Here is a 15,335-nt window from a genome sequence, read left to right on the forward strand (position 1 = left end):
ACTAGTGCACTATACAATATAAAGGGGATAGGGTGCCATTTGGGACACAGTCAGAGGCTATATCTGAGGCCTACCTGTAGCGAGGACCTGCTCGTACAGACAGCGCACGGTGGACATGGTTACGGGGACGTCTCCTAGGAAACAGACAAGACCCAGGTATCCAAAATCCTTCAACTTGACACGTTGCTTGGCGCGCTCAGACACTCGCTCACTCTTCAGGATCTTGAACAGAACCTGACCAATGACCAAGGAGGAGAGCAGGAGATGTGTTTGATGAGATTTCAACAACACTGACCTACGGCTCAGATAAACTAGGAAAGATGGGGAGATTGTGTATTGAGTGTATGGCTAGGTAAAACTCTGAATACAGAATGGGTATAGTTGCAGTATCTTGGGTAACTTCCCCAACATGCACAGGTTTTCCAGAAATCCTGGTTGGAGGATTCCAGATTTCCTGCTTATTTCAGGAGTTACTGGAATTTTGCAACCCCAGCAGTGGCTTTCACAAAATACTGACTGACAGAGGGTCTAATATGTGGCATGTTTGGTGATGGTGGTGGTGTGATGGTGGTGATGGTGTGATGTGGTGTTGTAATGGTGCGGTGGTGGTGATGGTGTGATGGTGTAATGGTGTGGCATGGTGGTGTAATGGTGTGGAATGATGATGTGGTGGTTTAATGGTATGGTATGGTGGTGTGGTGGTGTAATGGTGTGGTATGGTGGTGTAATAGTGTGGTATGGCGATGTGGTGTAATGGTGTGGTATGGTGGTGTGGTATGGTGGTGTAATGGTGTGGTATGGTGGTGTAATGGTGTGGTGGTGTGGTATGGTGGTGTAATGGTGGTATGGTGGTGTAATGGTGTAGTAGTGTGATGTGTTGGTAGTATGATGTGGTGGTGATGTGGTGGAGGTATGATGTGGTGTGGTGGTGTGATGATGTGGTGATGTGGTGTGGTGGTGTGATGCAGCAGACTGACTAACCCTGAAGACTCTCTCCCTGGCCTCATCTCCAAATCTGTCTTTGAGCAGCAGACAGTAGAGCTGTTCTACTCCCCACTCCAACAGCACAGCCTGGACCTGCTCTCTGGGAGGGGTGCTCTTCAACAGACTGTAAACCACATCTAACGCACTCACCACCTGATGGAGAGAGAGAGAGGAGGGAGGGGGGAGAGGGAGGGGAGGGGGGAGAGGTGGGGGGAGAGAACAGGATGGTGAGAGTAAGTGATTGGGATGAATACAGGGAGTAGAGAGAGAAAGAGGGGAGAGAGGAGAGGGGAAGAGAGGGGTGGGAAAGAGAGGGGAGGGGTGGGGAGAGAGGGGGAGAAAGGGGTGGGGAAGAGAGGGGAAGAGAGAGAGGGGTGGGGAGAGAGGGGAAGAGATGAGAGGGGGGAGGTTGAGAGGAGGAGAGATAGAGGTGGGAGGTTGAGAGGAGGGGAGATAGAGGTGGGAGGTTGCGAAGAGGAGAGATAGAGGTGGGACGTTGAGAAGAGGAGAGAGAGGTGGGAGGTTTAGAAAAGGAGAGATAGAGGTGGGAGGTTGAGAAGAGGAGAGATAGAGGTGGGAGGTTGAGAAGAGGGGAGATGCAGAGGATAGAAAGCATGAGAGAGGGAAGGAAAGAGAGGGAGGGGACATGTGAGTGGAATTACAGGGTTCAAGAGAGGACAGGGATAGATCCAAAAAGCCTCTTAATAAAGACAGGGAGTAAGTCTGTCTATGTGTGTGCGTTCATACCTGCTGCTCCTCTCCTATAGTCAGGATGTAGGCCAAGATGCTGTGGAGCTCTTCAGGAGTAGGAGACTTGAGGAGGATGTCTCTCAGCAGAGAGAACAGAGAGATCTGAACAGTCTGCTTTTCATCAGACAGAGGACTGCCATCTTTCTCCACACTGAGAACACACAGGCAGGCGCGCACACACACACACACACACACACACCACACACCACACACCGATTAACAATCAGATACAGTGCCTTGCAAAAGTATTCATCCCCCTTGGCGTTTTTCCTATTTTGTTGCATTACAACCTGTAATTTAAATGGATTTTTATTTGGATTTCATGTAATGACGGTGACGGTGTAGGCCGTCATTGTAAATAAGAATTTGTTCTTAACTGACTTGCCTAGTTAAATAAAGGTAAAAAAATAAAATAAAATAATGGACATACACAAAATAGTCCAAATTGGTGAAGTGAAATTCTAAAAATTCTAAAAAATAAATAACGGAAAAGTGGTGCGTGCATATGTATTCACCCCCTTTGCTATGAAGCCCCTAAATAAGATCTGGTGCAACCAATTACCTTCAGAAGTCACATAATTAGTTAAATAAAGTCCACCTGTGTGCAATCTAAGTGTCACATGATCTGTCACATGATCTCAGTATATACACACCTGTTCTGAAAGGCCCCAGAGTCTGCAACACCACTAAGCAAGGGGCACCACCAAGCAAGCGGCACCATGAAGAACAAGGAGCTCTCCAAACAGGTCAAGGACAAAGTTGTGGAGAAGAACAGATCAGGGTTGGGTTATAAAAAAATAACCGAAACTTTGAACATCCCACGGAGCACCATTAAATCCATTATTAAAAAATGGAAAGAATATGGCACCACAACAAACATGCCAAGAGAGGGCCGCCCACCAAAACTCACAGACCAGGCAAGGAGGGCATTAATCAGAGAGGCAACAAAGAGACCAAAGATAAGCCTGAAGGAGCTGCAAAGCACCACAGCGGAGATTGGAGTATCTGTCCATAGGACCACTTTAAGCCATACTCTCCACAGAGTTGGGCTTTACGGAAGAGTGGCCAGAAAAAAGCCATTGCTTAAAGAAAAAAATAAGCAAACACGTTTGGTGTTCGCCAAAAGGCATGTGGGAGACTCCCCAAACATATGGAAGAAGGTACTCTGGTCAGATGAGACAAAAATTGAGCTTTTTGGCCATCAAGGAAAACGCTATGTCTAGCGCAAACCCAACACCTCTCATCACCCCGAGAACACCATCCCCAGTGAAGCATGGTGGTGGCAGCATCATGCTGTGGGGATGGTTTTCATCGGCAGGGACTGGGAAACTGGTCAGAATTTTCAGGGACATTCTTGAGGGAAACCTGTTTCAGTCTTCCAGAGATTTGAGACTGGGACGGAGGTTCACCTTCCAGCAGGACAATGACGCTAAGCATACTGCTAAAGCAACACTTGAGTGGTTTAAGGGGAAACATTTAAATGTCTTGGAATGGCCTAGTCAAAGCCCAGACCTCAATCCAATTGAGAATCTGTGGTATAACTTAAAGATTGCTGTACACCAGCGGAATCCATTCAACTTGAAGGAGCTGGAGCAGTTTTGTCTTGAAGAATGGGCAAAAATCGCTGTGGCTAGATGTGCCAAGCTTATAGAGACATACCCCAAGAGACTTGCAGCTGTAATTGCTGCAAAAGGTGGCTCTACAATGTGTGTGTGTGGGGGGGGGGGGGGGGGGGGTAATTAGTTATGCACGCTCAAGATCTTGTTTGTTTCACCCCAAAAAATATTTTGCATCTTCAAAGTGGTAGGCATGTTGTGTAAATCAAATGATACAACCCCCACAAAAATCCATTTCAATTCCAGGTTGTAAGGCAACAAAATAGGAAAAATGCCAAGGGGGGTGAATAATTTCGAAAGCCACTGTATGTACATATGGAGGCATACAAACAACAGAGACATCCACATGTACATACAGTGGGGGAAAAAAGTATTTAGTCAGCCACCAATTGTGCAAGTTCTCCCACTTTAAAAGATGAGAGAGGCCTGTAATTTTCATCATAGGTACACGTCAACAAAATGAGAAAAAAAAAATCCAGAAAATCACATTGTAGGATTTTTAATGAATTTATTTGCAAATTATGGTGGAAAATAAGTATTTGGTCAATAACAAAAGTTTCTCAATACTTTGTTATATACCCTTTGTTGGCAATGACACAGGTCAAACATTTTCTGTAAGTCTTCACAAGGTTTTCACACACTGTTGCTGGTATTTTGGCCCATTCCTCCATGCAGATCTCCTCTAGAGCAGTGATGTTTTGGGGCTGTCGCTGGGCAACACAGACTTTCAACTCCCTCCAAAGATTTTCTATGGGGTTGAGATCTGGAGACTGGCTAGGCCACTCCAGGACCTTGAAATGCTTCTTACGAAGCCACTACATCGTTGCCCGGGCGGTGTGTTTGGGATCATTGTCATGCTGAAAGACCCAGCCACGTTTAATCTTCAATGCCCTTGCTGATGGAAGGAGGTTTTCAATCAAAATCTCACGATACATGGCCCCATTCATTCTTTCCTTTACACGGATCAGTCGTCCTGGTCCCTTTGCAGAAAAACAGCCCCAAAGCATGATGTTTCCACCCCCATGCTTCACAGTAGGTATGGTGTTCTTTGGATGCAACTCAGCATTATTTGTCCTCCAAACACGACGAGTTGAGTTTTAAACAAAAAGTTCTATTTTGGTTTCATCTGACCATATGACATTCTCCCAATCCTCTTCTGGATCATCCAAATGCACTCTAGCAAACTTCAGACGGGCCTGGACATGTACTGGCTTAAGCAGGGGGACACGTCTGGCACTGCGGGATTTGAGTCCCTGGCGGCGTAGTGTGTTACTGATGGTAGGCTTTGTTACTTTGGTCCCAGCTTTCTGCAGGTCATTCACTAGGTCCCCCCGTGTGGTTCTGGGATTTTTGCTCACCGTTCTTGTGATCATTTTGACCCCACGGGGTGAGATCTTGCGTGGAGCCCCAGATCGAGGGAGATTATCAGTGGTCTTGTATGTCTTCCATTTCCTAATAATTGCTCCCACAGTTGATTTCTTCAAACCAAGCTGCTTACCTATTGCAGATTCAGTCTTCCCAGCCTGGTGCAGGTCTACAATTTTGTTTCTGGTGTCCTTTGACAGCTCTTTGGTCTTGGCCATAGTGGAGTTTGGAGTGTGACTGTTTGAGGTTGTGGACAGGTGTCTTTTATACTGATAACAAGTTCAAACAGGTGCCATTAATACAGGTAACGAGTGGAGGACAGAGGAGCCTCTTAAAGAAGAAGTTACAGGTCTGTGAGAGCCAGAAATCTTGCTTGTTTGTAGGTGACCAAATACTTATTTTCCACCATAATTTGCAAATAAATTCATTAAAAATCCTACAATGTGATTTTCTGGATTTTCTTTTCTCATTTTGTCTGTCATAGTTGACGTGTACCTATGATGAAAATTACAGGCCTCTCTCATCTTTTTAAGTGGGAGAACTTGCACAATCGGTGGCTGACTAAATACTTTTTTCCCCCACTGTAAATCTATCATACATGTTTTGCCATCTACATTTTAAGAAGCATAGGTAAGTCACAATTCATAATTTGTGTCATCAAGATGATGATTACCATAGTAAAGGGTTATTGAGGTACCTGGAGTGTAAAGGGTTATTGAGGTACCTGGAGTGTAAAGGGTTATTGAGGTACCTGGAGTGTAAAGGTTATTGAGGTACCTGGAGTGTAAAGGGTTATTGAGGTACCTGGAGTGTAAAGGGTTATTGAGGTACCTGGAGTTTAAAGGGTTATTGAGGTACCTGGAGTGTAAAGGGTTATTGAGGTACCTGGAGTGTAATGGGTTATTGAGGTACCTGTAGTGTAAAGGGTTATTGAGGTACCTGTAGTGTGTCCGTATGGTATCCAGGATGTACTGTACTCCATACTTCTTCCTCATGCGCTGATTCCCGTCCTTGATCACAAATGACAGGTACTGGACATGGCCTTCACAGATAACACATCAATATGAGGTACTGGACATGGCCTTCAGATAACACATCAATATGAGGTACTGGACATGGCCTTCACAGATAACACATCAATATGAGGTACTGGACATGGCCTTCAGATAACACATCAATATGAGGTACTGGACATGGCCTTCACAGATAACACATCAATATGAGGTACTGGACATGGCCTTCACAGATAACACATCAATATGAGGTACTGGACATGGCCTTCACAGATAACACATCAATATGAGGTACTAGACATGGCCTTCAGATAACACATCAATATGAGGTACTGGACATGGCCTTCAGATAACACATCAATATGAGGTACTGGACATGGCCTTCACAGATAACACATCAATATGAGGTACTGGACATGGCCTTCAGATAACACATCAATATGAGGTACTGGACATGGCCTTCACAGATAACACATCAATATGAGGTACTGGACATGGCCTTCAGATAACACATCATGCACATTGGTTGCGTCCCAAATAGCACCCTATCCCCTATTCCCTATTTAGTGCACTACCAAAAGTAGTGGTGCACTATTTAGGGAATAGGGTGCTATTTGGGACGCATGTCCTTCACTTCTACAGTGAGGGAAAAAAAGTATTTGATCCCCTGCTGATTTTGTATGTTTGCCCACTGACAAATAAATGATCAGTCTATAATTTTAATGGTAGGTTTATTTGAACAGTGAGAGACAGAATAACAACAACAAAAATCCAGAAAAACGCATGTCAAAAATGTTATAAATTGATTTGCATTTTAATGAGGGAAATAAGTATTTGACACACTCTCAATCAGAAAGATTTCTGTCTCCCAGGTGTCTTTTATACAGGTAACGAGCTGAGATTAGGAGCACACTCTTAAAGTGAGTGCTCCTAATCTCAGCTTGTTACCTGTATAAAAGACACCTGTCCACAGAACCAATCAATCAATCAGATTCCAAACTCTCCACCATGGCCAAGACCAAAGAGCTCTCCAAGGATGTCAGGGACAAGATTGTAGACCTACACAAGGCTGGAATGGGCTACAAGACCATCGCCAAGCAGCTTGGTGAGAAGGTGACAACAGTTGGTGCGATTATTCACAAATGGAAAAACACAAAATAACTGTCAATCTCCCTCGGCCTGGGGCTCCATGCAAGATCTCACCTTGTGGAGTTGCAATGATCATGAGAACGGTGAGGAATCAGCCCAAAACTACACGGGAGGATCTTGTCAATGATCTCAAGGCAGCTGGGACCATAGTCACCAAGAAAACAATTGGTAACACACTACGCCGTGAAGGACTAAAATCCTGCAGCGCCCGCAAGGTCCCCCTGCTCAAGAAAGCACATATACAGGGCCGTCTGAAGTTTGCCAATGAACATCTGAATGATTCAGAGGAGAACTGGGTGAAAGTGTTGTGGTCAGATGAGACCAAAATCGAGCTCTTTGGCATCAACTCAACTCGCCGTGTTTGGAGGAGGAGGAATGCTGCCTATGACCCCAAGAACACCATCCCCACCGTCAAACATGGAGGTGGAAACATTATGCTTTGGGGATGATGGACGGGGCCATGTACCGTCAAATCTTGGGTGAGAACCTCCTTCCCTTAGTCAGGGCATTGAAAATGGGTCGTGGATGGGTAATCCAGCATGACAATGACCCAAAACACATGGCCAAGGCAACAAAGGAGTGGCTCAAGAAGAAGCACATTAAGGTCCTGGAGTGGCCTAGCCAGTCTCCAGACCTTAATCCCATAGAAAATCTGTGGAGGGAGCTGAAAATTCGAGTTGCCAAACGTCAGCCTCGAAACCTTAATGACTTGGAGAAGATCTGCAAAGAGGAGTGGAACAAAATCCCTCCTGAGATGTGTGCAAACCTGGTGGCCAACTACAAGAAACGTCTGACCTCTGTGATTGCCAACAAGGGTTTTGCCACCAAGTACTAAGTAATGTTTTGCAGAGGGGTCAAATACTTATTTCCCTCATTAAAATGCAAATCAATTCATAACATTTTTGACATGCGTTTTTCTGGATTTTGTTGTTGTTATTCTGTCTCTCACTGTTCAAATAAACCTACCATTAAAATTATAGACTGATCATGTCTTTGTCAGTGGGCAAACGTACAAAATCAGCAGGGGATCAAATACTTTTTTCCCTCACTGTATGTTATTGACTGACAATGCAGTCTGAAAATGTACCACAGGAAAACAGCATGCATTTATATGATGTTACATGAGCACAGACTTACATCCTGGAGGGTATTGATTCATACAGTATCAGTGGGTAATAATAATGATAATGATAATATATTCCCTCTGTACCAAAGGCTTATGCCTCAGTCTACATGCATATGAAAAGGGGCAGGGTTAGCTTTGTCAGAGCCTCTACTTGCATATGAAAGGGGCAGAGTTAGCTTTGACAGAGACTCTACTTGCATATGAAAGGGGCAGAGTTAGCTTTGACAGAGGCTCTACTTGCATATGAAAGGGGCAGAGTTAGCTTTGACAGATCCTCTACTTGCATATGAAAGGGGCAGAGTTAGCTTTGACAGAGCCTCTACTTGCATATGAAAGGGGCAGAGTTAGCTTTGACAGAGCCTCTACTTGCATATGAAAGGGGCAGAGTTAGCTTTGACAGAGCCGACCAAAGTCTGTTGTTACTGGATTAGTCTTGCACACTGTAGGGACGACACGCTAGACATAACCCTCCCACAGCTGTTTGTGATTTAGCCAACAACTGCTCTGATGTTCAAAGGCCTACACAACTGGCTACCAGTGCCTGACTGCTCTTACCCAGACACACAGCGAAGTGGCTGCTGCTCCAGATGCGGAAGTCGAACAACAGGTGCTGGTAGAGCTGCAGGAGCAATGGACTGTTCTCCTCACTGGAGACCTGCTCCAACAGGAACTGACACGCCATCAGCACAGACATATCAATCATACAGCCTGGGACCTGGGGGAGGGAGAGACAGATGGGGGAGGGAGAGAGTTGGGTAGAGGAGATGAGATTGTATTTTCTCTGCTTTCTAAAAAATTGCTTCGCATAACATGCTCCATGTAACACGACAAGAGTTTTACAAGATGTAGAAGTGTTTGTACTGTATCTGTCCTACTGTAGGGAGAATCAGAGGTACCAAGGTGTGTTTGTACTGTATCTGTCCTACTGTAGGGAGAATCAGAGGTACCGAGGTGTGTTTGTACTGTATCTGTCCTACTGTGTGGAGAATCAGAGGTACCGAGGTGTGTTTGTACTGTATCTGTCCTACTGTAGGGAGAATCAGAGGTACCAAGGTGTGTTTGTACTGTATCTGTCCTACTGTAGGGAGAATCAGAGGTACCAAGGTGTGTTTGTACTGTATCTGTCCTACTGTAGGGAGAATCAGAGGTACCAAGGTGTGTTTGTACTGTATCTGTCCTACTGTAGGGAGAATCAGAGGTACCGAGGTGTGTTTGTACTGTATCATCTGTCCTACTGATGATAGCTCTGGTCTGTACATTAGCCACTACAGTACTGTAGGATGATGATAGTTCTGGTCTGTACATTAGCCACTACAGTACTGTAGGATGATGATGGCTCTGGTCTGTACATTAGCCACTACACACAATAACGTGACCCAGGTTTTAGCTGCTGTAATGGGCCAGTACCTTAGTGAACATGGCTCCTAGAATGGGCCAGTACCTTAGTGAGCATGGCTCCTATAATGGGACAGTATCTTAGTGAGCATGGCTCCTGTAATGGGCCAGTACCTTAGTGAGCATGGCTCCTGTAATGGGATAATACCTTAGTGAGCATGGCTCCTGTAATGGGATAATACCTTAGTGAGCATGGCTCCTGTAATGGGACAGTACCTTAGTGAGCATGGCTCCTGTAATGGGACAGTACCTTAGTGAGCATGGCTCCTGTAATGGGCCAGTACCATAGTGAGCATGGCTCCTAGAATGGGCCAGTACCTTAGTGAGCATGGCTCCTATAATGCTGGGTCCGTGGCAGTTCAGTAGGCTCTCCTGGTTGGCAGGGTGATGACGAATCAGATTCTTCACCATCAGCAGGAAGGCTGCTACACTGTTCCTCTCCAGCCGACCATCTGACACACACACACAAAGTTCAATTATGTAAAATAAGGCTATTGAGTACGATACCGCTTCATCAGTGTTCATTCACGGAGCACCATTTCCACAATGAAAATGTCCCACCCATGTCCAAACTATTGAGTTCAGACAGTATTCCCAGTAACATTGTGCTTCAACACCCACTGACCTTGTAAAGGATGTTAATTAAGCAATAATGCCCGAGGGGATGTGGAACACTACATTACCAAAAGTATGTGGACACCTGCTCGTCGAACATCTCATTACAAAATCATGGGCATTAATATGGAGTTGGTCCCCCCTTTGCTGCTATAACAGCCTTCAATCTTCTGGGAAAGCTTTCCACTAGATGTTGGAACCCTGTTTCCATTCAGCCACAAGAACATTAGTGAGGTCGGGCACTGATGTTGGGCGATTAGGCCTGGCTCGCAGTCAACGTTCCAATTCATCCCAAAGGTGTTCGATGGGGTTGAGGTCAGGGCTCTGTGCAGGCCAGTCAAGTTCTTCCCCACCGATCTCGACAAACCATTTCTGTATGGACCTCGCTTTGTGCACGGGGGCATTGTCATGCTGAAACAGGAAAGGGCATTCCCCAAACTGTTGCCATAAAGTTGGAAGCACAGAATCGTCTAGAATGTCATTGTATGCTGTAGCGTTAAGATTTCCCTTCACTGGAACTAAGTGGCCTGGCCCGAACCATGAAAAACAGCACAGACCATTATTCCTCCTCCACCAAACTTTACAGTTGTCACTAGCGTTCTCCTGGCATCCGCCAAACCCAGATACGTGCGTGGGACTGCCAGATGGTGAAGCGTGATTCATCACAGCCCCCCCCCGCTTCTCCTTCACACAAATTCAGACAGCTGATGTTTTGAAAGCGCTGCAAAATCTGGACCCCTACAAATCAGCTGGGCTAGACAATCTGGACCCTTTCTTTCTAAAACTAGCCGCCGAAATTGTCGCAACCCCTATTACTAGTCTGTTCAACCTCTCTTTCATAACTTCTGAGATCCCCAGAGATTGGAAAGCTGCCGCGGTCATCCCCCTCTTCAAAGGGGGAGACACTCTAGATCCAAACTGCTACAGACCTATATCCATCCTGCCCTGCCTTTCGAAAGTATTTGAAAGCCAAGTTAACAAACAGATCACCGACCATTTCGAATACCACCGTACCTTCTCCGCTATGCAATCCGGTTTCCGAGCTGGTCACGGGTGCACTTCAGCCACGCTCAAGGTCCTAAACGATATTATAACCGCGATTGATAATAGACAGTACTGTGCAGCCGTCTTCATCGACCTGGCCAAGGCTTTCGACTCTGTCAACCACCGCATTCTTATTGGCAGACTAAATAGCCTTGGTTTCTCAAATGACTGCCTCGCCTGGTTCACCAACTACTTCTCAGATAGAGTTCAGTGTGTCAAATCGGAGGGCCTGTTGTCTGGACCTATGGCAGTCTCTATGGGGGTGCCACAGGGTTCAATTCTTGGGCCGACACTTTTCTCCGTGTATATCAATGATGTCGCTCTTGCTGCTGGTGACTCTCAGATCCACCTCTACGCAGACGACACCATTTTGTATACATCTGGCCCTTCATTGGACACTGTGTTAACAAACCTCCAAACGAGCTTCAATGCCATACAACAATCCTTCAGTAGCCTCCAACTGCTCTTAAACACTAGTAAAACTAAATGCATGCTTTTCAATCGAACGCTGCTGGCACCCGCCCACCCGACTAGAATCACCACTCTCGACGGGTCTGACCTAGAGTATGTGGACAACTACAAATACCTAGGTGTCTGGTTAGACTGTAAACTCAACTTCCAGACTCACATAAAGAATCTCCAATCCAAAGTTAAATCTAGAATCGGCTTCCTATTTCGCAACAAAGCCTCCTTCACTCATGCTGCCAAACATGCCCTCGTAAAACTGACTATCCTACCGATCCTTGACTTCGGCGATGTCATTTACAAAATAGCCTCCAACACTCTACTCAGCAAATTGGATGTAGTCTATCACAGTGCCATCCGTTTTGTCTCCAAAGCCCCATTCACTACCCACCACTGTGACCTGTACGCTCTTGTTGGCTGGTCCTCACTACATGTTCGTCGTCAAACCCACTGGCTCCAGGCCATCTATAAATCACTGCTAGGCAAATCCCCGCCTTATCTTAGCTCATTGGTCACCATAGCAGCACCCACCCGTAGTCTGCGCTCCAGCAGGTATATCTCACTGGTCATTCCCAAAGCCAACACCTCCTTTGGCCGCCATTCCTTCCAGTTCTCTGCTGCCAATGACTGGAACGAATTGCAAAAATCTCTGAAGCTGGAGACTCTTATCTCCCTCAATAACTTTAAGCATCAGTTGTCAGAGCACCTTACCGATCACTGCACCTGTACACAGCCCATCTGAAATTAGCCCACCCAACTACCTCATCCCCATATTGTTATTTATTTTGCTCTTTTGCACCCCAGTATCTCTATTTGCACATAATCTCTTGCACATCTAGCATTCCAGTGTTAATACTATTGTAATTATTCTGCACTATAGCCTATTTATTGCCTTACCTCCATAACTTGCTACATTTGCACACACTGTATATATATTTTCTGTTGTATTTTTGACTTTATGTTTTTTTACCCCATATGTAACTCTGTGTTGTTTTTATTGCACTGCTTTGCTTTATCTTGGCCAGGTCGCAGTTGTAAATGAGAACCTGTTCTCAACTGGCTTACCTGGTTAAATAAAGGTGAAAAAAAAAAAAAAAAAAAAAAATCACTCCAGAGAACACGTTTCCACTGCTCCAGAGTCCAATGGCGGCGAGCTTTACACCACTCCAGCCGGCGCTTGGCATTGCGCATGGTGATTTTAGGCTTGTGTGCGGCTGCTCGGCCTTGGAAACCCATTTCATGAAGCTCCCGACGAACAGTTATTGTGCTGACGTTGCTTCCAGAGGCAGTTTGGAACTCAGTAGTGAGTGTTTCAACCGAGGACAGACAATTTTTACGTGCTACGCGCTTCAGCTCTCGGTGGTCCCGTTGTGTGAGCTTGTGTGGCCAACCACTTCGCGGCTGAGCCGTTGTTGCTCTTAGACGTTTCCACTTCACAATAGGGCTGAAATTTGACGAACTGACTTGTTGGAAAGGTGGCATCCTATGACAGTGTCATGTTGAAAGTCACTGAGCTCTTCGGTAAGGCCATTCTACTGCCAATATTTGTCTATGGAGATTGCATGGCTGTGTGCTCGATTTTATACTGAAATAGCCGAATCCACTAATTTGAAGGGGTGTCCACATACTTTTGTATATATTGGCCATTATAAACTGGGTGGTTCGAGCCCTGAATGCTGATTGGCTGAAAGCCGTGGTATGACAAAACATTTCCTGCTCTAATTATGTTGGTAACCAGTTTATAATAGCAATAAGGCACCCCGGGGGTTTGTGGTATATGGCCAATATACCACAGCTAAGGGCTGTTCTTAGGCACAACCCAAAGCGGAGTACAGCCTGGATACAGCCCTTAGCCATGGTATATTGGCCATATACCAGAAACCCCAGAGGTGCCTTATTGCTATTATAAACTGGGTACCAAGGTAATTAGAGCAGTAAACAAGTATACCTGTGGTTATGATTGTCTGATATACACACGGCTGCAATGCTGTTTCCGCCAATCAACATCCTGGAATCAAACTACCCAGTTATAATACAGTATAATATCTGTCTCTCTATTGTCTCCAGCACACACATACAGGAGTACACACACTGTACAGGCTACTGACCGGAGGACCTGCCCAGTGGCAGCAGCATGTCGACAGGCCCCCGGGAGGAGCTAGAGGTTAGTTCTGGTCCCAGCAGGTCTGATGTCTCCTGACCTCCTCCCTCCGCCTGCTCTGCCTCACACACCTGTTCCAGGAGGGGCAGCAGCACCCCCATGCCCCCCACCGTGTTCAACACATCCTACAGGGATACACACACACACCACACACACACACAGTCACTCAAAGTCTTGTCACTCAAGGCACAGTGATGTTGTAAGACCCAGGTCAAACTAGTTTACTGAGCTCTTGGTTAACAAAGACAGTAGCAACTGTTGGAGAATGAGGATCAACACACCTTGATGTCCCTGTTCACCACCCTGTGGCCTGTCAGTCTGCCATCATACTGGAGGTTAGGAGACAGGTCCACACAGATCTGACTCTTGAAGGCCTGAGACAAAATACACGTGTTTTAATGACATTGTTACTACCTGTTGTTAGTACAGTGTTACTACCTGTTGTTACTACAGCGTTACGACCTGTTGTTACTACAGCGTTACGACCTGTTGTTACTACAGCGTTACTACATGTTGTTACTACAGCATTACTACATGTTACTACAGCATTACTACATGTTGTTACTACAGCATTACTACATGTTGTTACTACAGCATTACTACATGTTGTTACTACAGTATTACTACAGTGTTAATACATGTTGTTACTACAGGATTACTACCTGTTGTTACTACAGCGTTACTACCTGTTACTATAGCGTGACTACCTGTTGTTACTACAGCGTTACTACCTGTTGTTACTACAGCATTACTATATGCTGTTACTACAGGATTACTACAGCGTTACTACATGTTGTTACTACAGGATGACTACCTGTTGTTACTACAGCGTTACTACCTGTTACTATAGTGTGACTACCTGTTGTTACTACAGCGTTACTACCTGTTGTAACTACATGTTACAACCTGTTGTTACTACAGCGTTACTACAGCGTTACTAGCTGTTGTTACTACCTGTTAGTACAGCGTTACTACCTGTTAGTACAGCGTTACTACCTGTTAGTACAGCGTTACTACCTGTTAGTACAGTGTTACTACCTGTTAGTACAGCGTTACTACCTGTTGTTACTATAGTGTGACTACAGCGTTACTACCTGTTGTTACTACAGCGTGACCACCTGTTGTTACTACAGCGTGACCACCTGTTGTTACTACAGCGTGACCACCTGTTGTTACTACAGCGTGACCACCTGTTACTACAGCGTGACCACCTGTTGTTACTACAGCGTGACCACCTGTTGTTACTACAGCGTGACCACCTGTTGTTACTACAGCGTGACCACCTGTTGTTACTACAGCGTGACCACCTGTTGTTACTACAGCGTGACCACCTGTTGTTACTACAGCGTGACCACCTGTTGTTACTACAGCGTGACCACCTGTTGTTACTACAGCGTGACCACCTGTTGTTACTACAGCGTGACCATCTGCTGTTACTACAGCGTGACTACCTGCTGTTACTACAGCGTTACTACCTGTTGTTACTTCAGCGTTACTACCTGTTGTTACTACAGCGTTACAACCTGTTAGTACAGCGTTACTACCTGTTGTTACTACAGCGTTACTACCTGTTGTTACTACAGCGTTACTACCGGTTGTTACTACAGCATTACTAGCTGTTGTTACTACAGCGTTACTACCCGTTGTTACTA

The 15,335-nt window shown here is 45.5% G+C and overlaps 1 protein-coding gene across 2 annotated transcripts in view; it reads right to left on the minus strand.

Moving 5' to 3' along the window:
• Positions 1 to 15,335, minus strand: part of LOC311111943 (neurobeachin-like protein 2) — a 106,805-nt gene that overhangs the window by 33,276 nt on the left and 58,194 nt on the right. For both annotated transcript variants that reach the window (XM_084154877.1, XM_084154878.1), the window contains exons 20-27: positions 13,965 to 14,057; positions 13,631 to 13,808; positions 9,717 to 9,850; positions 8,559 to 8,718; positions 5,655 to 5,757; positions 1,732 to 1,885; positions 982 to 1,137; positions 75 to 234 (exon numbers count right to left, since the gene is read on the minus strand). In XM_084154877.1, the coding sequence (XP_084011003.1) occupies positions 75 to 234; positions 982 to 1,137; positions 1,732 to 1,885; positions 5,655 to 5,757; positions 8,559 to 8,718; positions 9,717 to 9,850; positions 13,631 to 13,808; positions 13,965 to 14,057 (1,138 nt within the window). The remainder of the gene's footprint in view (positions 1 to 74; positions 235 to 981; positions 1,138 to 1,731; positions 1,886 to 5,654; positions 5,758 to 8,558; positions 8,719 to 9,716; positions 9,851 to 13,630; positions 13,809 to 13,964; positions 14,058 to 15,335) is intronic.

Source organism: Coregonus lavaretus, assembly GCF_964263955.1.
Source record: "Coregonus lavaretus genome assembly, chromosome: 3".
NCBI classification, from domain to species: Eukaryota; Metazoa; Chordata; class Actinopteri; order Salmoniformes; family Salmonidae; genus Coregonus; species Coregonus lavaretus.